Below are 22,911 nucleotides of genomic sequence, written 5' to 3' on the forward strand. Positions count from 1 at the left end.
TCTATTTCTTTGCATTGATCTCTGAAGAAGGCTTTCTTATCTCTTCTTGCTATTCTTTGGAATTCTGCATTCAGATGCTTATATCTTTCCTTTGCTCCTTTGCTTTTCACTTCTCTTCTTTTCACAGCTATTTGTAAGGCCTCCCCAGACAGCCATTTTGCTTTTTTGCATTTCTTTTCCATGGGGATGATCTTGATCCCTGTCTCCTGTACAATGTCACAAACCTCTGTTCATGTCTTATTTCCATTTTCTAATTGGATAGCTTTTTTTTTTTACTGTTGAGTTTGGAAAATTCTGTATATATTCTAAAAAGCTAGCACTTTGTAAAATATATGGTTTGCAAGTATTTTATCTTCATCTGCATCTTGACTTGTCATCCTCACCACAGAATCTTTCACACAGGGAAAGCATTTAATTTTGAATAAGTTCAATTTCTCCATTTTTCCTTTTGTGGATTCTGCTTTTGCTGTTTAGTCTAAGAACTTTTTGCCTAACCCTAGGTTCAGAAGATTTTCATCTATTTTCTTTCTTTTACTAAAAGTTTCATAGTTTTACATTTTATAGTTAAGTCAATGTGTTACTCACCTGGGTTCTTCAACACTTTAATCAAATGAAATTGACGAGGCCAGGTGAGGAATTCAGGCAAGGCTTTATTGAGACTCTTCCTAGAGCACCAAGGAATGAAAACAAGTACCAGTTTCCCTTGCTTGCTCTCCAGGGTAGGGGTGAATCCATGGGTTGGGCCAGAAGGTGGCTCAGGTGGTCTGCCCACCCCCTTGGTGGTGCCCTGTGTGGGGATCCCGCATAGTACCCTGCTTTTGCTCTCCACACCTTAGAAGGGGGTATTTGGGCTTTTGGTCTTTTTTTAATCTCTTCATAATTTGCACCAACTACAAGATGTTTGCACTTATTTTAAGTCCCTTTCTTTGTATTTTGTTGCTTTAGGAGACATTTCTCCAAGTGTAAACACTGCAGCAAGGAGTGCCAGGTGCCTGCCTATCTCCAATGATCCATTTTGAGTTAACTTTTGGATAATGTGAGATTTAGGTTAGTTCATTTTTTGCCTATGGGTGTTCATTTAGGTGTATATTTAAAGCTTAATCCTTATAGCAACCTTCTGAAATGAGTATTATATTGAGTATAATATAATAATATAAATATATATGCTGCTGCTAAGTCGCTTCAGTCGTGTCTGACTCTGTGTGACCCCATAGACGGCAGCCCACCAGGCTCCTCTGTCCATGGGATTCTCCAGGCAAGAACACTGGAGTGGGTTGCCATTTCCTCCTCCAATGCATGAAAGTGAAAAGTCAAAGTGAAATCGCTCAGTCATGTCCGACTCTGTGCGACCCCATGGACTGCAGCCTACCAGGCTCCTCTGTCCATGGGATTTTCCAGGCAAGAGTACTGGAGTGGGGTGCCATTGCCTTCTCCATAAATATATATAACTGCATATAAATATAAAATATAAAATGAGTATATATTGTCATCCCATTTCACAGATGGAGGAACCTAGAGAGATTTAGTAATGTGACCAGGACCCAACTGCTGATAGGTGGGAGGAAAAATTTATGGTTTGAATGCAGGTCTTCCTGACTCATGGGCTTCCCAGGTGGCGCTAGTGGTAAAGAACCACCTGCAGGAGACATAGGAGAGGAGGGTTCCAACTCTGTGTTGGGAAGATCCCCTAGAGGAGAGCATGACAACCCACTCCAGTATTCTTTCCTGGAGGATCCCATGGACCAAGCCTAGAGGGCTACAGTCCATAAGGTCACAGAGAGTTGGACACGACCAATGCGACATAGATGCCCACACGCTTCCTGATTCATGTGCTCTTACATTTAAGCCCTGTTGCCACTGCCTCATTCCACCCCTTCTCTCTGGGAGAATCTTTTTCCTGAGCAGACATCCCAGTTTCCTGAACACATTCCTTCATCTTGACCAACCCTGCCCTCACCTCAGGTCACGGGCTACCAGAGGTTGGAGCCTGCCTGAACCGGTCCAGGTGTCCTGTGACACGTTGCAGGGCGCAGAATGCGGACTGACTGGGGAACTTCCCTGCATGCGAAGAGCTTGTCACTCCAGTCTGGAGAAAGGCTCACATCGGATTTCAGCATCTTCCAGAGTATTGCAGAACTGCACCTCCAGCTCACTTCACTTATCTGGGGATGGTAGCCCCCCACTCCCCTAGAACAAACACACACACACACACATTAAATGTTGACTCATTTAATAATTCTGAGTCCAGAAAAATTTTCATCCCTGATCTTCTAAAATAAAATATACTGAGAGAGTCAATAAGAAGAACTGAGAGCATCTTGGAGCACAATGCCTATGGTTAGAACATACTTCTTGCTCTTTCTGGTGGGACTGAACCATGGTCAGACTATTCTACCTAGTTCATTTCCATTCATCACACCCATTTCCTTTCATGGGTCGAGGGCAGTGAAGGTGGAGCTTTCCTCTCCAGCTCTCTGCTCTCTACCCACTGGTTGTGAACCTCCCAGGCAGGCAGGACCTCGGAGCTTCTGCATTCAGACTGCTGGGGAAAAAATCAGCAATCTCTAAATTGACTTTGGGTTTTCCCAAATCTCGAAGCATCAGCCCACCTATTAATGACAGATCCAGGAACTCTGTGCCACTGTGACTTTGCATTCAAGAAGGACCCCTCCCCTTACTTCTCTCAGAGTTTTTCCAAAGACTACTAGGCTTTTGTCCTCACTCACTTTACAGAGGTAAAGGAAGCCCCACTGGAAGAACATATCTATTTTGTGAAAAGTGAAAGTGTTAGTCACGTCCTATTCTTTACAACCCCATGGACTGTAGCCCGCCAGGCTTCTCTGTCCATGGAATTCTCCAGGCAAGAATAATGGAGTGGGTTGCCATTCCCTTCTCTAGGGAAGGCAGGGATCAAACCAGGGATGCCCAACCCAGGGATCAAACCTACATCTGCAATATTGAGGGCAGATTCTCTACCACTGAACCCCCAGGGATGAGGTACATGTGCATATCTATTTTGCCAGGTTCTTCAGAAGCAGGGGTGCCTGATCCCTCAGCTTGGCTGTTTCAACAGATAAATCAACACCTCCTGGGTCCTTCCTATCCTTCTACCCACCCTGTAAAGAACAGGAGATGAGTTTAATTCAGGACCCTGGCAGTCTGCCTTGAGCCCTGGGTGTCTTCTCCCACAGGGACGATGCTCAAGCATTCCTATGATTCCCGTCCCTGCAGAGGGCCAGTGGCAGCTTCTGGTTTCTTGCTCTCCCTGGAGAGCCACTTCAAGTATAACTGATCCTTTACTGATCAGTTAAGGAGAACTACCTTAACTGATTCAGGCCATTCGACCCTGGAATGTCATCCAATGGCCCAGACAGATCATGTTGAAGGTCAGAGAGTCATCCTTCCTTAGGTCCAGTGGGCTACTTTCTCAACCTCCATGCTCACTCACCCAGCAGAAGGTGAGAAGCATCTCCTTGGTCTCCTGATCTTCTGATAGTAATGTCCTCTGTCATCTTCGGGCTTTCCTGGGGAGGGTCTGAGATTTGTTAGGAGCAGGCACGGCTGCTCCAGGGACAGTAAGTTCCATCGGACTGTCTCACTTCTGCCAAAGCAAGCCAGGGCCTCCCTCTGACATTGTAATTAGGGTGCATCTCCTGTTCTAGAAGCAGTTTCCATCACTTCCACCCTCTTCCAGACAGCATGACACCCATTGCCCCTTTTCTGCCATATCCTTTAAAGGCTCCGTTATGCCCAGCCCTTTCCACAGGGACCAAACAGACCCGGGACTGAATCTCAGCTCCCACTTACTAGCTATGTGGCCATTCACTATTTACTGTCTTTAAGCTTAGTCTTCTTATCCCTCACAAATATGGAGATATTAAACCTCATAATGTTGTTGTGGATTTAAACAAGATCATATCTATAAAGTATGCACAGTAGATAAAAGAGCTACTGATCCTGGGACAAAGTTAAGGCTCAACAGTGGCACGATCTCCAGGCCAACCTTCAGTTCTCCACTCTGCTCACCAGAATTCACCCTGGGTGGGACGGGCAGGTCAATTGTTATGGGAAGAGCAAGTGTCCCAGCTCCAGCCTGGGGTTCCTACTCACCTATCACGCCCATGCTGTTCCCCAGGAGTCTGGAAGGAGTCAAGGATGGACTCAAAGGCAAGCGTGTCCTCCTGTGGTAGGTGGGCTCCTCAAACTTGAGGATGTTCACTCTGGGAGGTTCCCTGTGGACTCTGGCTCACCTGCCCGGTTGCAGGTGAGAAGTGACCTACCCTGCACTGCCCTGCGACAGTTCCTTTAGCACCACCTGCCCTGGAATGGCCCTGGGAGAGCCACCTGTTTAAGCACTTATAATTTTCCCTGCTCTCGGGGTCTCGCAGGTGAGAGGGCAAGCCCATGGACCGAAGACCTAGAGGCACCCCCCACCCCTACTCCAGACTCAGCACCAGGTATCCTCTATCCTCACTTTATCCCCAGAGGGACCAAGGGACCTCCCACGGTGGATGCAGGGAAGGAGGAAGGAAGTAGGGAATTAGGAGAAAGGAAGGGGAGTCCACCCAGATGTGCTTCCCTGGGCCAACCCCTGGCCCTGCCCTTGGCTAACTCCCCGCAGGATGGCTTCCCCTCCCCCCCAGCAGCCACGTTGGCCTCTGCAGGTGCATTTTCTCCCCTTCCTGCCCCAAGTCTCCGCACTGAGCCTTGGCCTGGTTCCTCCACTGCCCCACACTGCTCTGCGGCCCTCAGCTCCTAGGTTGCCCCTCCTCCCAGCAGACGGGGACCCCAGTATGCTCCACATGCTCCCTGAGCCTTACCTCTGACCCCCACCCCCACCCCAGCAACAAGCCACCCCCAGAACTGGACCAAAGAATTCACCTCCCCGGGTGATCAACCCCAGCCCCGGTGCTCATCCTTCTGACTCTGGGGCCAAAAGTCATGCCAGGAAGGGGAGCTCCCTTCGACAGAGCTCCAGTCCCTCACCCCAAGGGTCCTGACCCCATTGGGTGACCTTTTGCATGCAGAGACTGACTAACAAAAAGTCAACCATAACAAAGGGAGCACTAAGTCAGTCAGGCCAACAGATTCAGACCAGAAAATCTCCATTACAACTTTTTTACTCCGTATTTGTTATGAAGGGGTGGGTTCCAGGTCCCCACACTCTACAATGGAGACCCCCAGCACAGCCCTGAACTTTTTATAAACCCTCGGGACATACCGAGCGTCTGCCTGCAATGCGGGAGACCCAGGTTCGATCCCTGGGTTGGGAAGATCCCCTGGAGAAGGAAATGGCAACCCACTCCAGTACTCTTGCCTGGAAAATCCCATGGAAGGAGGAGCCTCATAGGCTACAGTCCACGGAGTCGCAAAGAGTCGGACATGGCTAAACGACTTCACTTTCTTTCAGGACATATATGAGTTGCATAAATGAATGAATCAACTTTCGCACAGAGTTAGGTCTACATCAAAGAGGACCGAATGGTCCAGTCCAGACTCCGCTTCCAACTTCAGGATGCCTTCCTCTTGCAGCCCCTGCCCAGACTCGAGCTGGGGGAGGGGAAAAAAAAACACCACAGGCTGAGACTGAGGACGTGTTTGAGGGCGGGATGCCGGGGCGGGGCAGGGCCTCTCAGGGTGCTGCGCGGGGAGGGTGCTGCGCGGGGAGGGTGCTGCGCGGGGAGGGTGCTGCGCGGGGAGGGTGCTGCGCGGGGAGGGTGCTGCGCGGGGAGGGTGCTGCGCGGGGAGGGAGCCCCCTTCCTTGACTGGGCTGCCGTCGCTGCCGGGGCCTCAGGGCTCGGATGGGTTTCCTCAGCCTTCACAGGGCAGGGCCGGTGTCTCCTCACTCCAGAGCGGGAAGGAGGGAGGGCCGCCGCCTGCCCAGCGCCCCCCTCAGGGACCCGCGGCGCAGGGAGCAGCCCGGCGCGGAGCGCGCGGGGCGCCAAGAGCCCGGGCCGCGCCGACGCCGTGGCCGCGCGCGGGGAGCGGCTGCCGGGCGACCTCCCCGCCTTCACCCGCGACGACTTCGAGGCCGACCGGCGCCGAGGGGCGAGTGGCGGCTTCGCAGGCTGTCCCAGGCTCCGCAGCAGCGCCGGCGGACCGAGTGCGCCGTGGAGAGCTCCCCGGCCTCCCGCTCGAGGCCCCCAGGCCCCCGCCTGCCTGCCCGCCCCACCCCGCTCCTTTCGCCGAGCTTTCAGTTCCTTTAGGGGAGGGGAAACTGAGGCCCGGGGAGCGAGGACCAGGCAGCCGGTCTGAGACTGAGCATGGTCCTTTCCGCCTCTGGAAACTCTGTCCAGTGGCCTGACCTCCCCCAGGCAGAGCCTGCCTCTTTCCATCGTCTCTGAAATACGCTCGGCTCTGTCTGTGGACCCAGACCTGTTTGTTGAAATCCACGGAGGTCAAAGGTGAGCAGGAACTACCGGCAAGATGCCTTTGTTCAATCCGACCTCCCGGTGGGGTCTGGCCTCCTGATTTCCAGCCTCACCTTCCTTCGGGGTGTCGGCTCTGGGTGGCCCTCTGCCGCCCTCCTACCCACCCCTGAACCCACAGGGCAGGCAGGCAGGGCTGGGTTTGCTGAAGAGCTGTGGCACTTGGCTCAGTGATGCTCTGTGACCTGGGGGGAAGTGCCTTATCCCCTCTGCCAGTGCAGGCTGGAGGGGGCTTGGAAGGTGGAGGCTGCCAGCCTACTGGCCTGAGAACCTGCCCAGCCCACTCATCTACCAGCTGTCACACTGGCACTGCCAGTTGCCCAAGCCTGACATGCTACAGTCTCTGTCGTTTTCTCTCTGGCTCCTCCCAAGTCCCATGATACACGCTGTGGCCTCTCCCTGGAGGCCTCCTTTTCCCTGGTGCTACCTCTCCCGCAATGCTTCCACCCATCTCTGCCTTCCCACTGAGATGCAGCTCCAGCCCCATTCCTACCAGACTGGCCAGTACTTGGCTGTGCACTGGCCCCTAGTGCAGCCGTGGAGGAGACACTTTGGGATGCGAAGTCTGAGATGATCACCATGTCCTCCTCCCAAGGCTCCTGGGATACAACTGGAGGTCCTTGGGGGTGTGGGGGACAGTGTGGCATCTTTTCTGGACATTCTCTATGGTCACTACGCAAGCTCCCAAGACACAGCCTCCCATCCCACACAGCCAAGTTCCTTTCTAGTTCCCAGACCCCTTCCTGCTTAACGAATAAGGGCAAAGTGAGACAGTCCCAGAGTCACCGATCTGACTCCCTCAACATCCTGGCTTGGGAGTAGAGTCAGATTATTCTAGAATCTGTCCAGATCATTTACAACCTTTGAAGCAAAGAGCAAGAGGAAACAGATGGCATTGATAAGACTACTCAGGAGACATTGCAGTAACTCCCATCTCAAGTCCCTTCCCAATCCCAAAGGACTAAGAGATTTATTTACAGTAATTAGCACCTGCCAACTGTGGAGTGCTCTCCTAGGAGTTTTATGAGTATGACTTCACTGGATCCTCCTTCCATCTTTTCATTCATTTGTCCTCTTGATGAATGTTTATTGCTCACCTATTATGTGGCAGGTGCTGTGCTGGACTCTAAGATATAATGAATATAATGATGAATGCAACACATATGCTTCCATGGTGACTCAGTGGTAAAGAATCCACCTGCCAAAGCAGGAGCTGCAGGAGACCTACATGAAAATCTAACAATGCTTATAATTCTGTTTTTGCTTATACATTTGTTATAACGCTTATAACAAATGGATAAGCAGAATGTCACAGGAATGCTTCTGCTCTTTGCGTGGGTCCATATCCTAGGGTTTGTACCCAGATACCTTTAAAAAACAAACTACCAAAGCCATTTGAGCAGTCCAGCTTATACTGAACTCACGAAAAATTAAAGAAGGGTAGGGTTTTATTGCTGAAGGAGGGCATGGCAACCTACTCCAGTATTTTTGCCTGGAGAATCCCATGGACAGAGGAGCCTGGTGGGCTACAGTCTATGGGGTCACAAAGAGTCAGACACAACTGAGCGACTAAACACACACCACACAAACAGTTGATTAACAGTGTTGTGTTAGTTTCATGTGTGTGGCAAAGTGATTCACTTATACACGTGCATATATCTTTTCTTTCTCAAATTCTTTCTCCATTTAGATTATTGCAGATATGAATATTGAGCAGAGTTCCCTGAGCTATACAACAGGTCTTCCTTGGTTATCTTTTTTTTTTTTTTTTAAGATTTTTTTGGATGTAGACCATTTAAAAAATCTTTATAGAATTTGTTACAATATTGCCTCTGTTTTATGTTTGGGTATTTTGGTTATCTATTTTAAATGTGCATGTGTTGTGTGTGCTAAGTCACTTCAGTCATGTCTGACTCTATGCGACCTTATGGACCGTAGCCCGCAGGCTCCTCTGCCCATGCAAGATTCTCCAGGCAAGAATACTGGTGTGAGTAGCCATGTACTCCTCCAAGGGGATCTTCCTGACCCAGGGATCAAACCTTCATCTTTTAGGTCTCCTGTATTGGCAGGAGGATTCTTAATCACTATCTCCACCTGGGAAGCCCACTATTTTAAACGTAGTAGTGTGTATATGTGGAGAAGGCAATGGCACCCCACTCCAGTACTCTTGCCTGGAAAATCCCATGGATGGAGGAGCCTGGTAGGCTGCAGTCCATGGGGTCGCCAAGAGTCAGACACGACTGAGCGACTTCACTTTCACTTTTCACTTTCATGCATTGGAGAAGGAAATGGCAACCCACTCCTGTGTTCTTGCCTGGAGAATCCCAGGGACGGGGAACCTGGTGGGCTGCCGTCTATGGGGTCGCACAGAGTCGGACACGACTGAAGTGACTTAGCAACAGCAGTGTGTATATGGGGCTTCCCAGGTGGCACCAGTGGTAAAGAACTTGCCTGCCAATGCAGGAGATGTAAGAGACACAGGTTTGGTCCTTGGGTTGAGAAGATCCCCTGGAGGAGGGCACAGCAACCCTTTCCAGTATTCTTGCCTGGAGAATCCTATGGGCAGAGGAGCCTGGGGGGTTACAGTCCATGGGATCGAAAAGAGTTGGACATGAATGAAGCAAATTAGCATGCAAACATGCACTGTGTATATGTCAATCCTAATCTCCCAGTTAATTCCTCCCCCCTTACCCCAGATTCTCGCTGTATTTTGAAGGTAGCACTGATGGGATGTGCCAAGGAGCAGCTTGTGGGAAGGAGAGGAAGAGAGGAGTCCAGGATAATCAAGATCTTTGAAGACTAGAGGGATGGAGCCCATTCACTGAGATGGAGAAGGCTGAGCGGGGAGTGGGTTTGAAGAAAGAATCGGGGGTTCAGTTTTAGACACTTTAAGTGTGAATACCCAGCTGGAGATGCTGAGGTTGCCTGGAGACACTGGAACTGGGTCTAGTTAGTGATCAAGTAACAGAACAGGAACCTGCAAAGGAGGGACCAATCCCTCGCCAAGAACAAAAAGTTGCCTGTAGGCTATAGTAATAACTGATCAATGAGATATTAGGACCGGAAACTAGATGGAAGGGTGGGGGAGGGGAGGAAAAGAGAGACACTAGGTGTCGCAAACACTTTCAAGCAGTCTAGGTGTCAAGGGGAGTTGTGCCTGTCCCTGTTGTTCCCATTTTACAGTTAACAGACTGAAACCCAGAGTTTGCTTGTTCGAGGTCATACAGAGATGAAATTGGGATTGGAAAGCAAGGCAATGCAGCCCCAGATCCCGTGTTTTTTCCACCTCATGATGGATGTCTTCTCAATTCTTATGATCTCAAAAGGACAAGAGGAGACAGATTTTTAAAAAGTACATTACAGAGGTTGGGGGAGCGGCAGGGAGCTCTCTTGAATAGTAGAGAAGACAAGAAGGCCTAAACCTGGACCAGCCAACCTGTCCAGTTGTGGGGGGTTGGGGGGAGCAGGTGCCTTTTCCCGGAGGTGAGGCAACACTGGCTGGCTTCCCAGGGAGGCCCTATGAATACATTTCCAGCAGCCTTTGACTGCAATCCCAGCGCAGCTTTTCAAATACTTTGCTTTTTTAAAAACATGTCATTTCTCCTTAATCTTCATCCCCACCATCCCCAAACAATCTATAACAATTTGCATATTTTCTGTTCTGAGCGCATGGACAGTGAAAAGAGCGAAAGGTTTTGCAAATGCTTATTCTGTAAGGCTTTCCCTTCAGTCCTGACTTCAATTCAGCAAAGATGCCTTGTGCTATGCGTGGCCATGTGCTGTGACGAGTACAAAGATGAATAATTATAGTTCATCTCCAAAATGGAATCCCATACAGCCATTACAGAGCTCGCTTCAGGAGAATAATGATTCAGAACATGCTCATGCTACCCTGACAGGGAAAAGCAGGTCAAAAACAGCCCACGCTATGTGATGGCAAGGGAGAGTGGAGGAGGAAAGAGGGACAGGGAGGGAGAAGAGAAGAAAGGCTCCTTGCAGTGTGTTGTAAAAGAATATAGTAAATTATTAACAGAGGCCGACTCTAGAAGGTTGGGTTACTGATGATTTAATTGGTGGGGGGAGGGGGCCATGCCATGTGGCTTGTGGGATCTTAGTTCCCCAGTCAGGGATTGAACCTAGGTCCCACAGTGAATGCGCTGAGTGCTAACCATGGGACCACCAGGGAATTCCCTAATTTTCTTTTCTAGTCCCATGATATTCTACAAGGTATGTGTGTATGCATACATATACATATATATATATATTACTTTCATAATAAAAAAGGCAATAAATGATATTCATCCATATTTTTATTGAAGTATGGTTAATTTACAATGTCATGTTAATTTCTGCTATACAGCAAAGTGACTCAGTTACATATATATATATATATATATATATACACACACACGCTTTTTCTAAATATTCTTTTCCATTATGGTTTATCATAGGATATTGAATATAGTTGTCTGTGCTATAGTAGGACCTTATCGTCTATCGTTTCTATATATAAAAGCTTACATCTGCTAACCCAGCCTTCTACTCCATCCCTCTATGAACCTTCTTCCCCTTGGAAACCACTGGTCTGTTCTCCATGTCCATGATTCTGTTTCTGTTTCATAGATAAGTTCATTTTCATCATATTTTAGGTTCCACATATAAGTGATATCATATGCATTTGTCTTTCTCTTTCTGACTTCGGTCAGTATGATAATCTCTAGCTGCATCCATGTTGCTGCAAATGGCATTCTCTCATGTTTACGGCTGAGTAGTATCCCACTGTATATAGGTGCCACATCTTCTTTATCCACTCATCTGTTGATGGCTGTTTATGTTCTTTCCGTATCTTGCCTATTGTGGATAGTGCTGATATGAACATAGGGGTGCATGTATCTGAGTTATAGTTTTGTCTGAATATATGCCCAGGAGTGGGATTGCCGGATTGTTTGGTAGTTTTTAGCTTTTTGAGGAACCTCCATACTGCTTTCCACAGTGGCTGCACCAACTTACATTCCCACCAACAGTACAGGAGGGTTCTCTTTTTTCCACATCCTCTCCAGCATTTGCTATTTGTACACATTTTTAATGATGGTCGTTCTGATTGGTGTGAGCTGGTACCTCGATAAATATTTTAAAACAGAAGCAGGAGGCATGTTTGGTCCTCCATGGGCTTGTGGTCTCCTGTGGGAGATAGACATATATAGGTAGCCAGAATAAACAGCAGGCTTTTTGTGGCTGCTTCTGTGGAATGGGCTGACTTCTAAATTGACAGCCTCCTTCGCTTCCTGTTTTGTTGCTGGACCCTATCTCTCTGTCCTCCTCCACCACCTCGCAGGCTCCCAAGGGGGTCTCTGCGTCTGTGCAGCCTGGCCTCAAGCCTAGTTTGTGTGTCCTAGTTCCTCTTGTAATTAAAGGTCACCAGCTTCCATATTTCGCTACCCTTTCTCCATAGCTCTGATGTGAACTGCCTCATTGAAGAAGCAGCCAAAATGGAGAAGATCAAGTTTCAGCACGTCGTGTCCATCTGTGGGGTTTGCAGGCAGCCCCTGGGTGTTGTGATGGAGTTCATGGCCAACGACTCCCTGGAGAAGATGCTTCCCACTCACAGCCTCGGCTGGCAGCTCAAGGTCCACACCATCCGTGAGACCAGCCTGGCCGTGAACTTCCTCCGCAGCATTAAGCCACCACTGCTCCATCTGGACCTCAAGCCAGGCAACATCCTCCTGGACAGCTGCTTGCATATCAAGGGGAGGACCCCATCTGTCCCCTGTCACTCCAGAGTCTTCTCCACGTAAGCTGGATTATCTACTGCCTGGTTGGCCTGTCAAAGTGTTCTAAGCAGCTCCCTTCATGGACAAATACTAAAGGCAGGGATCACACCTAAAACAGATGGATGCATAGTGAAATTTGGTGCATGAAACTGCATATCAGGATGCCTGCAATAACCCTCTTTGGACCTCATTCTTCCATTTCTAATGCGGACAGAATCATCTCTATCCCATTCTTTGATTCAAGTAAGGATGTGTGTAAGTGAGATGTTTTTAAGAAGGATCATGATGACCTTTTTTTTTTTTTTTTTCCAGTTCCTAAGACATGTTACACTTTCATTTCTGCCTTGGAAATTTGCACATTCTGTTTCCACCGTCAAGAACAGTGTTTCCCCAGTCCCTCCTTGTCTAGCAAAGGCCTACTCATCTTTCAGCTCTCAGCTTAAATAACACCTCCTCAGGGAAGTTTTCCTTGATCCACTCCCACATGCCTCTGTTATACAGCCTCACTGTATCTGTCTCTTCACATTGCTAACCCCAATTGTAAGTATATAGTCATTTATAGTAACTCTACTCCCTATTTGAATAATCACTTAGGAGAGTAATGGGTGTGGGGGGTTCATCTTTCATAGAAGAAATGGGTTTCTCTGGCTGCACTGTGTCTTCACTGTGGTTTGTGGGCTCTTTGTTGTGGCCCGTGGGGGCTTTCTTTAGTTTTGGGATGCGGGCTTCTAGTCGCAGACCACTAGAGCACACAGGCTCAGCAGCTGCAGCTCGTGGGCTTAGATTCCCCACAGCATGTGGGATCTTGGTTCCCCAACCAGAGATTAAGTTCATGTCCCCTGCATTGGAAGGTGGATTCTCAACCACCGGACCACCAGGGAAGTCCCGGTTTCATCTTTCTTATCTGCTGCCTGATTCTCAATACCCAGCCTAGTTGGAATTCAGTGAATTGGCAATTGGTATATGAATGAATCGATGGATGGAAGCAGAGTGTGGGATAAATATACATGGTGTCAGTGCTTCAGGGCCCGTGGAAGTGGGATGAACAGAAGCTCACCAAAGGCAGCAACTTTATCCCCGGGTCCTTTGGGTAATGGCCACACCTACCAAGTACTTACTGTGCACCAGGCACTGTTCTAAGTGCTTTTTGTATGTTTCCTCATTCAATGCTCATAACAGCACTATGAGTTAAGTTCTGACATTATTCCCATTTTATAGATGAGGAAATGAAGGCTCTGAGAAGGTAGCTTGTCCGAGGTCATCCTGTAGTCCATGGTAGCTATGGGAGAGAGACTGTGCTCTCAGTGGCTACACAACACTGGAAATGAGGAAGGCAGGAGGGATGAGGAACTCAGGCAGCTTTCTGGAGGCAAAACTGTATTGCCCTCCCATCCCCACCCTGGGCTTCCTTCCAGGTTTCAGACTTTGGCCTGTCCAAGAGGATGGAACAGTCGACCCAGATGCAGTCCATCAAGAGGTCAGCTCTGCAGGGCACCCTCAGCTACACCCTCCCGCCCCCCACCAAGATGTTCCTGGAGAGTAACAAGGGCCCAGGGCCCAAATACGACGTGTACAGGTGGGCTGGAGGCGGGGCTCCAAGCCACATACCCAGCAAGCAGCTTGTTGTCACCACGATGCCTGGACCCCAAGGTGCAGAGGGCAGGACAGGGGTGATGTCTGGCCCCGCCCTGCCCGCGTGGGAGGAGGAGGGGTGCAGCAGGACTCCGGCCAGAGAGGCTTTGCCTGGGATTTTGTGCTCCATGGGGCCCCTCTGGCTGGTTAGCTGAGGAAGTCACTCAGGGCGCACTTGCCCTGCCTGCAGCTTTGGGATCATGATCTGGGAGATGCTCACTCAGAAGAAGCCGTATCCAGATAGCAGGTAGCAGTGACGCCGTCAGATGGGGACCTGGAAGGGACTGTGAGAGGCTGGGGGTTGGAGGGGGCGGGGCAGGTGCAGGTTTACGTTGGGGACTTCACCCTCCTACCTTCCTCCCCCTGTTTCTAGGGCTCACACGTCGGTGGAAGAAAGGGCAAACTTCAGCCCAGACCATGTTTTCTGCCTCTGATTCCTTTGCTTCAAAATATTCTTTCCTGTCTCTCCCACCCCGAGCCCTGCCATGGTGTCAGGTAAACAGACTGTCAGGGAACTTGGATAATCCAGCAAAGTTCAAAATCAAAGCCTGTAACTAGGCCTGCCAGTCAGTCCGGCTGCCTTTGGACAGCAAAGGCCCACAGTGAGGGGCCACGGCCAGTCCTGGCCTGGGAGGATCTGGAGCTGGTCCAGAGACCCAGCTGCTCAAATCTAAGCCTCAAGTCAGCCTGAAATCTAGGCATTAACTCACTGTGCATTTATGGAGCCCCTGCTGTGTGCATGGGCAGAGCCCCGACCTCCCGCTCAGCCCCTCTGCCCCTCCTCGCCCACACAGTCTGGGCCTCCTCTCACAGGCTTCAACATCATGACCATCATCATCCAAGTGGCCACAGGCAGGCGGCCCTCCCTGCAGCCTGTCTCAGATGAGTGGTCGGCTGAGTCCCAGCAGATGGTGGACCTGATGAGGCGCTGCTGGGACCAGGAGCCCAAGAAGAAGCCTGCTTTCCAGGTTCTCACCACAGTGACCTAGATGAGGATGGGAGAGCTGGGGTGCCCATGGGCCAGAAGAGATGACCGAAGCCCCAGGCCACTCCCAAGACTTGCAGGGAGAGCCCTGCATGGCACTAGGGCAGAGTCTGCGCCATAGTATGGTGGGAGGTGGGGGGATGGCAGAGGGCCCAGGGGCAGCTGAGGACTGTGGTCTGGTCTCTTTGGCTTAATGTGTACCCTGTGGGAGGTAAATTAGAAAACCCTCATTGCCAGAAGCTAACTGGGCCTGGCTCTGCTGCTTCTGAGTCTCCAGTTGGCCTGGGTCCTCTCAGGCTGCAGTGTCCTCATTTGTAAAATGTTCCCAGACCATAAGCTCACAGGCATGGATGGATGTTGCAATCATCCACTCCTCTAGAGGTGATGTAAATGCACACTTGTGTGTAAGTGTGAGCATCTTAGAGATTATCTAGTCTTGCCCTTGTGTTTTATGGAAAAGGTCTACCCTCAAAGGGCTTCCTAGGTGGCATTAGTGGTAAAGAATTTGCCTGCCAGTGCAGGAGACATATGAGACATCGGTTCGATCCCTGGGCCAGGAAGATCTCCTGGAGGAGGACATGGCAACCCATTCCAATATTCTTGCCTGGAGAATTCCGTGGACAGAGGAGCCTGGTGGGCTACAGTCCATAGAGTCTCAAAGAGTCAGACATGACTAAAGCAAAGCTCGGGCATGCGTGTGCACACACACACACACACACACACACACACTCCTCCAAGGCAGGGTCCCAGCTTGCCTGCTTCCTGATGCTCAAGTGTGGGTGCCCCTAAGCCCGGGGCTGGGTTTTGGAAGGAGGTACAGGGGACATGGTAGAGGGAAAAATATTTAAAATGGGGAAGAACTTCAGGCCAACCTGTGGCTTCTTTTGCTGTGTCTTTGTTTCTTGGGGACTTCCCTGTAGCTCAGATAGTAAACAATCTGCCTGCAACGCAGAAGACCCGGGTTCAATCCCTGGGTTGGGAAGATCCTCTAAAGAAGGAAATGGCAACCCACTCCAGTATTCTTGCCTGGAGAATCCCATGGACAGAGGAGCCTGGCGGGCTACAGTCCATGGGGTTGCAAAGAGTCGGACACTACTGTTTCTTGGAGCTGACATCATTGCAGAGACAGACATGCTGCTTTCGCTGCTCCAGAGTCCGGTGGCCCACCGTGAGAGCGAGGCCTTGGCCGGGAAAGCGTCCTGCGCAGCGGGCCGGCCCCGGGGAGGTGCGGATGTGCCCGGGCGGGGCTTCGTCTCTGGCGGGCACTGAGGATGCACGCATGTGTGTGTGCCCCACGAGGCCACCTGGCTGAGGGGCAGATGGGGACCAGACTCAGCGCATGCTCTGCTGGCCAAGCCTCACAGTCACTCAGGGATACCTTTTCCTAATTTGCTCGAGGGTGCGCTGAGGGCTGGTGGTGGCCGCGGCTCAGAACCCCTGAGAAGGACATGCCCTCCCTGACGCATGTGGGGTTAAACAGGGCCCGTCCTGCAGAGGGTGCCTGCGGCTCTCCCCCGTTTTCCTGCCCTGCCCATCAGCATCATCCCTGATCCGTTGTCCTTACCCTCCTCACCTGGGAACCAGCCGTGAGCTAATGCAGGGCTTTGGGTTGAAACCACAGGGCCACCACCCTGCCTTCCCTGTGGCCCAGGGGGCAGCCAAGGCCCTGGGCCACTCTTTCTTGGGCAGGGCGTCCCCAGCTCAGGGTCTTCCCCTAGACACAGCTGGTGGTGGGCATGAGAGAGGAGGGGTCTCCTGGCGCAAGGTGGGAGGAGAATCCTCAGAGGTGAAGGGAGGAGGCGAGGCCGACATGGACCAGAACCGCCCAGCTCTCATCTGATCTGCCCCCTGTCTTCCGGTTCCCCAGGTCAGTGAGGAGATCTGCCAGGAGCTAACAGGCTCTTGAGAATCCCTTGGACTGCAAGGAGATCCAACCAGTCCATCCTAAAGGAGATCAGTCCTGAGTGTTCATTGGAAGGACTGATGCTGAAGCTGAAGATCCAATACTTTGGCCACCTGATGCAAAGAGCTGACTCATTTGAAAAGACCCTGATGCTGGGAAAGATTGAGGGCAGGAGGAGAAGGGGACGACAGAGGACAAGATGGTTGGATGGCATCACCGGCTCAACGGACATGGGTTTGGGTAAACTCAGGGAGTTGGTGATGGACAGGGAGGCCTGGCATGCTGCAATTCATGGGGTTTCAAAGAGTCGAACACGACTGAGCAACTGAACTGAACAGACAGCGGTGAGTCCAGGCAGGTCTCAGCTGGAACCCCAGAACACACAGCGGAGGAGAAAGGGGACTCAAACCATATCCTCTGCCATCCTCCCTGGCCTACCCTCCTCCCCAGGCCTGGAGTCTGTGTTCCCTCTCTGGGCACCCGGCCCTGAGATCCAGAAATGCCCGTGCCCCTGGGGGGCCTGGCTCTGCTTCCCCTTCAGCACTGTGTTCTTTTGAGGCTGGACTCCTCCCTCCCTGGCCCGGAAAGGGGAACATCAGTTTTCAATCCTGGTGGCATAATGGAATTTCTTGAGGGAATGAAAGAGTACCCGATGCCTGAGCCACCCTAGAATAATTGACTCAGAATCTCTTGTGGTTTGGTTTGAGCAGTGATTTTCATTTGTTTGTGGGGTTTTTTTTGTTTTTTTTTTTTTGGAAATTGTTGCTTTTAATTCTAATACACCACTGGGTAAAGCAGGAAGAAATGGGTCCCTGAGCGCCTCGGGAGGAGTTCGTATCATGGAGCGCCACCACAAATTTATCTTCAGTTTGCATTTATTTACTTTGTGCCAGGCATGTCTCCAGAAGTTCGTACCTACAGGATTTGTCTTCATGATGATAGCACGAGGTGGGCATTGTTTGTGTCCTCCTTCGGGATCAGGACCCCTAGGCTCAAAGAGGCAGAGAGCACGTGGTGCTAAGGGGTGGAGTCAGGGTTTGCTTCCGGACTGACCTCTTTCTGCCTCATCCTTACAGGAAGAACTGCCAGACTCAGCTGCTGTCTAGGGCTGTGGAGCCTGAGTAGAGATCCGGGATCTAGGGAAAGGACCCGCACTCACGCCATCCAGGAAACTCTGTTCCTGGATGATACTTCCAGGAGATAGGGGGATGGCTGAGATGACCCCTGGACAAAGTCAGAGGTCCTTTTCTCAATCTCGTCTTCCTCCCAGCAGACTCGGGAGACTATTTGAAGCGGGTCCTGCGTCTCTCAGACAGTGAGAGCCTGGTCCCTAGCGATGAGCAGGTGTGCAGCTATGAGAACAAGGTCACCCCTCCACTTCCTGGTGGCCCGGGGCTACCTGGAGGGGGTGAGGGTGCTGCTGGCCCACGAGGTCCACGTGGACTGCCAGACAGCCTGCGGCTACCCGCCCCTCCTTATCGCTGCCCAGGACCAGCAGGCCTCTGTGCCCTGCTCCTGGAGCTTGGCACTGACGCCAACCTGGTGGATGAGGATGGCTGAGCCCCCTTGGGCTTTTCAGCCCAGAATGGAGACTACCACTCCACCCATCTGCTCCTGGACCAGGGGGTCCGCGTGATGCCCAGGAGCACGAGGGGTGGACCCCACTCCACCTGGCTGCACAGATCAACCCTGAGAATGTGGCCCGGCTTCTGGTCTCCCATCAAGCTGACCCCAACCTGCGAGAGGCTGAGGGCAAGACCCCTCTCCACGTGGCCACCTACTTTGGCCATGTCAGCCTGGTCAAGCTGCCGACAGCCCAGGGGGCAGAGTTGGATGCTTGGCAGAGAAACCTGAGGAGGCCACTGCACCTGGCAGTGGAGAGAGGCAAAGTGAGGGCCACCCAACATCTGTTAAAAAGTGGGGCAGCCCCTGATGCCCTCGACCAGAGTGGCTACAGCCCACTGTCCACTGTGCCTGCCAGGGGCAAGTACGTTATCTGCAAGATGCTGCTCAGGTATGGGGCCAGCCTGGAGCTGCTGACCCAGCAGGGTTGGACACCCCTGCATCTAGCAGCCTACAAGGGCCACCTGGAGATCATCCACCTGCTGGCTGAGAGCCAGGCAGATGTGGGGGTTCCTGGAGGCACAAACTGGACCCCCCTGCACCTGGCTGCCTGCCACAAGACGGAGGTGGTGGTGTCCACCCTGCTGAAATGTGGGGCTGACCCCAGTGCCGCTGAGCAGTCAGGCTGGACACCCCTTCACCTGGCGGTCCAGAGGGGGTCCTTCCTAAGTGTCATCCACCTCCTGGAGCACCGTGTGGACGTGCATGCCTGCAATAAGGTGGGCTGGACCCCTGCCCGCCTGGCCGCCCTGAAGGGAAACATGGCCATCCTCAAAGTGCTGGTCAAGGCTGGTGCCCAGCTGGACATCCAGGACGGGGTCAGCTGCACACCCTTGCAGCTGGCCCTCCAGAACCAGAAGCAGGATATCGTCGCCCTCCCAGAGGGCAGGGAGCCCTCACTGGCCATTCTGGGCAGAGCTGAGCCAGGAGCCCAGATGGAAGTTTAGACCACGTGGGGTCTCCTTTCCTGTAAGGAGTAGAGGCTACTGGAAGTGAACCTGGGCTTCTGGCAGGGCCCCTTCCCTGTGCTTGCCACCTGCCCCTCTGATCTTAAGAGGAGACAGGAACCTGGTCCCCTGGGTGGTGGAGGGGCAGGGAGATGTAAACTGAGATTGTAGCTGCGGAAGGGGCCCCTGACTGGAGACCTCCTTTCAGCCCTTCCTCCATGTGTATCTCGAGCAGACTCAGCCTGCTCCTCACTGCACCCAGACTCAAGCCCCCACAGTGAGTTCCCTCTATTCCCAGATTCCTTCCACCTTTAATCACTTGCCCCCGAACTCGCAGGAGCCCTTGCGCTCCCTCCCAGCTCATGTCTGTGTGACTGGGGCAGGATCAGGAGAGACAGACGCATGTGTTTGTGGAAGGGCAGACGCTAAAAGTTCAGAGGAAATGTCCACTTCCGGTTGAGAGCCCTAGCCAGCCCCCTGTTGCTGCACTGACCACCTCCCTGGCGGCCCTGGTCCCAGCGCCCAGGTCTGCTGTACAGTCTCTTGTGGTGGACGGGAGCTTCTCATGCATGATCTCACGTGGGACGTTGGTCCCTGTCCCCCCAGCCTCGCCCTCACTCTGTCCAGTTAAATGACCAAGTTTCAAATCTGACTTCAATAAAGCTCTGTTTCTGAGTAACTCCCAAGAGGTGGACTGAGCTATGGGGCCAGGTTGATATGGGGGCCAGTAGTGTTAGTACAGGGTGTGTGTGTGTGTGTGTGTGCACATGTGTGGTGAGTGTATGATGTATATGTGTGAGTTCCCACCAGGGAGGAGGCAGAGCGCAGGTGCTGGGAGGTGGAGGGGTGGTGATGTCACCTGGGGGCGGGGGTGGTGATGTCACCTGGGGGGTGGGGTGGTGATGTCACCTGGAGGGCGGGGTGCAGTTCTCTGGGCTCAGTGTGGAGTTCGCTGGGTAGGGGCTTCCTCCTGGGAAGCGGCTCAAGGAGCTCTGTCCTGCCCTGTCAGCTGCCTGGCCTGGTCTGCTGGTTGGAGCAGGGCTGGGACTGCTCACACTAGCCTTGTGTGACCCAGCCTAGGCTCGCAGCCAGTGGCTTCTGTTTCCTCTCTGGCTCTGTTAGGGCTGGCCCACTGTTGGGAGGGGGTGGGGCAGGACTGTGGGTGGGGGTAGGGGTGCCCTAGGGGTCCTATCCAGCTCCTTTCTCCCTCTTCATGATGCTGGAGCAGCCCCTCCAACTCAAGGAGTCTTAGTCATTCAGTTGTGTCTGGCTCTTTGAGACCCCATGGACTGTAGCCCCCCAGGCTCCTCCATCCATGGGATTTTTCCAGGCAAGAATACTGGAGCGAGTTGCCATTTCCTTCTCCGGGGGATCTTCCTGACCCAAGGATGGAACCCAGGGCTCCTGCATTGCAGGCAGGCTCTTTACTGTCTGAGCTATCGGGGAAGCCCCCCTCCAACTCAAGGATGTTTGCAATTGTCAGAGAAGAGAACATCTTCCACCCCAAATGAAACGGGAGGGGACAGCGCCGGGCACAACATTTAAAAGAATGACATAACCTGAGGACACGCCATTGACATTGAAACCAAATGGGTCCAAGATGGCAGAAGAGCCAACTTCCACTAGACCTTGAGGCTCAATATAGGCTTACGGTAACACATCAGCAAGCTAAGTGACATACCCACCTGACATACCCTGACGTTCTGAGGCCAACCATCAAAGAGCAGGTGGTGGCCCAATTCCTGGAAATCACTCCCCCCAACTCCTTCCCAAAATAGTTGGAATACTCCTCCTACTCATTAGCCTATGAAATTACCCAGCCCTAAAACTAACCATCGGAGAAGGCAGTGGCACCCCACTCCAGTACTCTTGCTTGGAAAATCCCATGGATAGAGGAGCCTGGTAGGCTGCAGTCCAGGGGGTCGCTAAGAGTCGGACATGACTGAGCGACTTCGCTTTCACTTTTCACTTTAATGCATTGCAGAAGGAAATGGCAACCCACTCCACTATTCTTGCCTGGAGAATCCCAGGGACGGGGGAGCCTGTTGGGCTGCCGTCTATGGGGTCGCACAGAGTTGGACACGACTGAAGCGACTTAGCAGCAGCAGCAGCAAAACTAACCATGCCATATTTTGAGGCTGCTTTCACCTTCAGAGATGAGCCACATTCTGTCTGTGGAGTGTAAGTGGGCCTGGTTGGTTGAAGTCCCAATCTGAGTTACGTGGTTTCACAACCCCTAACGAGCTACAACCCCAGGCCTGCCTTTGAGTGTCCCCCTCGTGGGCTGCTGCATGCCAAGTACAGGAGTCCTTTCTAGCAATGCTGGCAGCAACATGTCTCCTATGCTGTGGTCTCTGGATCATGGTACCAACCTCACGGGCCCTGGACACTTCACCCCACACAGACCACAGTCTGCCGCAGAGAGCCCTGGGAGCTGCTTTGAAAGGGGTTGTGCCCTGGAACACAGGTTATAAATCAAGCCTGCATATTAGGACCTCCTGGGTGAGGTGTGCAGGGTGAGGAGGAATGTAAGAGTTTTTTAAAAACCTGAGCAGTTAAACCAGAACTGACCCCACCCTAAACCAGTTAAACCTAATCTAAACCAGGGTGGTGGTGGTTTAGTTGCTAAGTCATGTCAATTATTGGGATCCCATGGACTGTAGGCTGCCAGGGCTACCTCTGTCTATGGGATTCTCCAGGTAAGAATACTGGAGTGGGCTGCCATTTCATTCTCAACGAAGATCTTCCCCACTCAGGAATCGAACCCGGGTGCTGCATTGCAGGCAGATTCTTTACTGACTGAGCTATGCCCTTGAAAGTGAAGTGAAAGTGAAGTCGCTTGGTCATGTCCAACTCTTTTGAGACCCCATAGACTGTAGCCTATCAGGCTCCTCCGCCCATGGGATTTTCCAGGCAAGCGTGCTGGAGTGGATTGCCATTTCCTTCTCCAGGGGATCTTCCCGACCCAGGAATCAAACCTGGGTCTCCCGCATTGCGGGCAGACGCTTTACCGTCTGAGCCACCAGGGAAGCCCGAGCTATGCCCTTCAGTTCAGTTCAGTCGCTCAGTCGTGTCCGACTCTTTGCGACCCCACGAATCGCAGCACGCCAGGCCTCCCTGTCCATTACCAACTCCCGGAGTTCACTCAGACTCACGTCCATCGCGTCAGTGATGCCATCCAGCCATCTCATCCTCTGTCATCCCCTTCTCCTGCCCCCAGTCCCTCCCAGCATCAGATCCTGGTATTAGCTGGAGAACAGCCAAGGCTGAGGATAACCGCCAGGGGGCGTCCTGTGGTTTTTCTCTCTGTGTCCTTAGCATCACCGTGAGGACCATCACTGGCCAGCAGCCCAGGATAGTGGTCTTTTCCTCTCCTGGTTGGAAAAGTGGGGACCCTGGGGACGAGGACAGGGCTGCACTCAGTGGACTCTTCCATCCGCCTGCTCCCTGCTGGCTGCCTGCCCCATCCTCCTTGGGCAAAACTTGTAGTTCCAAATGCCCCTGGGAATTGTGTCTCTTCTAGAACATGCTGGAGCAAGAAGAGGGAAAGAGGGGACATGACGCTATTTGTTTCTCCTCACACCCTGAGGTCTGAGTTTAGCTCCATGCCTAGAATTCTGCA

The 22,911-nt window shown here is 52.1% G+C and overlaps 1 protein-coding gene across 1 annotated transcript; it reads left to right on the top strand.

Moving 5' to 3' along the window:
* Positions 1-5,481: 5,481 nt before the first annotated feature.
* On the top strand, positions 5,482-19,970 carry ANKK1 (ankyrin repeat and kinase domain containing 1). The gene is given in 13 exon segments (XM_024975691.2): positions 5,482-6,110; positions 6,315-6,404; positions 11,881-12,190; positions 13,615-13,775; positions 14,022-14,066; positions 14,640-14,799; positions 15,969-16,041; positions 16,355-16,581; positions 16,684-16,714; positions 17,993-18,092; positions 18,094-18,215; positions 18,218-18,346; positions 18,349-19,970. Coding segments are annotated over 13 exon segments (3,018 nt in total). The 3' UTR covers positions 19,290-19,970.
* The last annotated feature ends 2,941 nt before the right edge of the window (positions 19,971-22,911 follow it).

Source organism: Bos taurus, chromosome 15 (assembly GCF_002263795.3).
Source record: "Bos taurus isolate L1 Dominette 01449 registration number 42190680 breed Hereford chromosome 15, ARS-UCD2.0, whole genome shotgun sequence".
Taxonomy (NCBI): Eukaryota; Metazoa; Chordata; class Mammalia; order Artiodactyla; family Bovidae; genus Bos; species Bos taurus.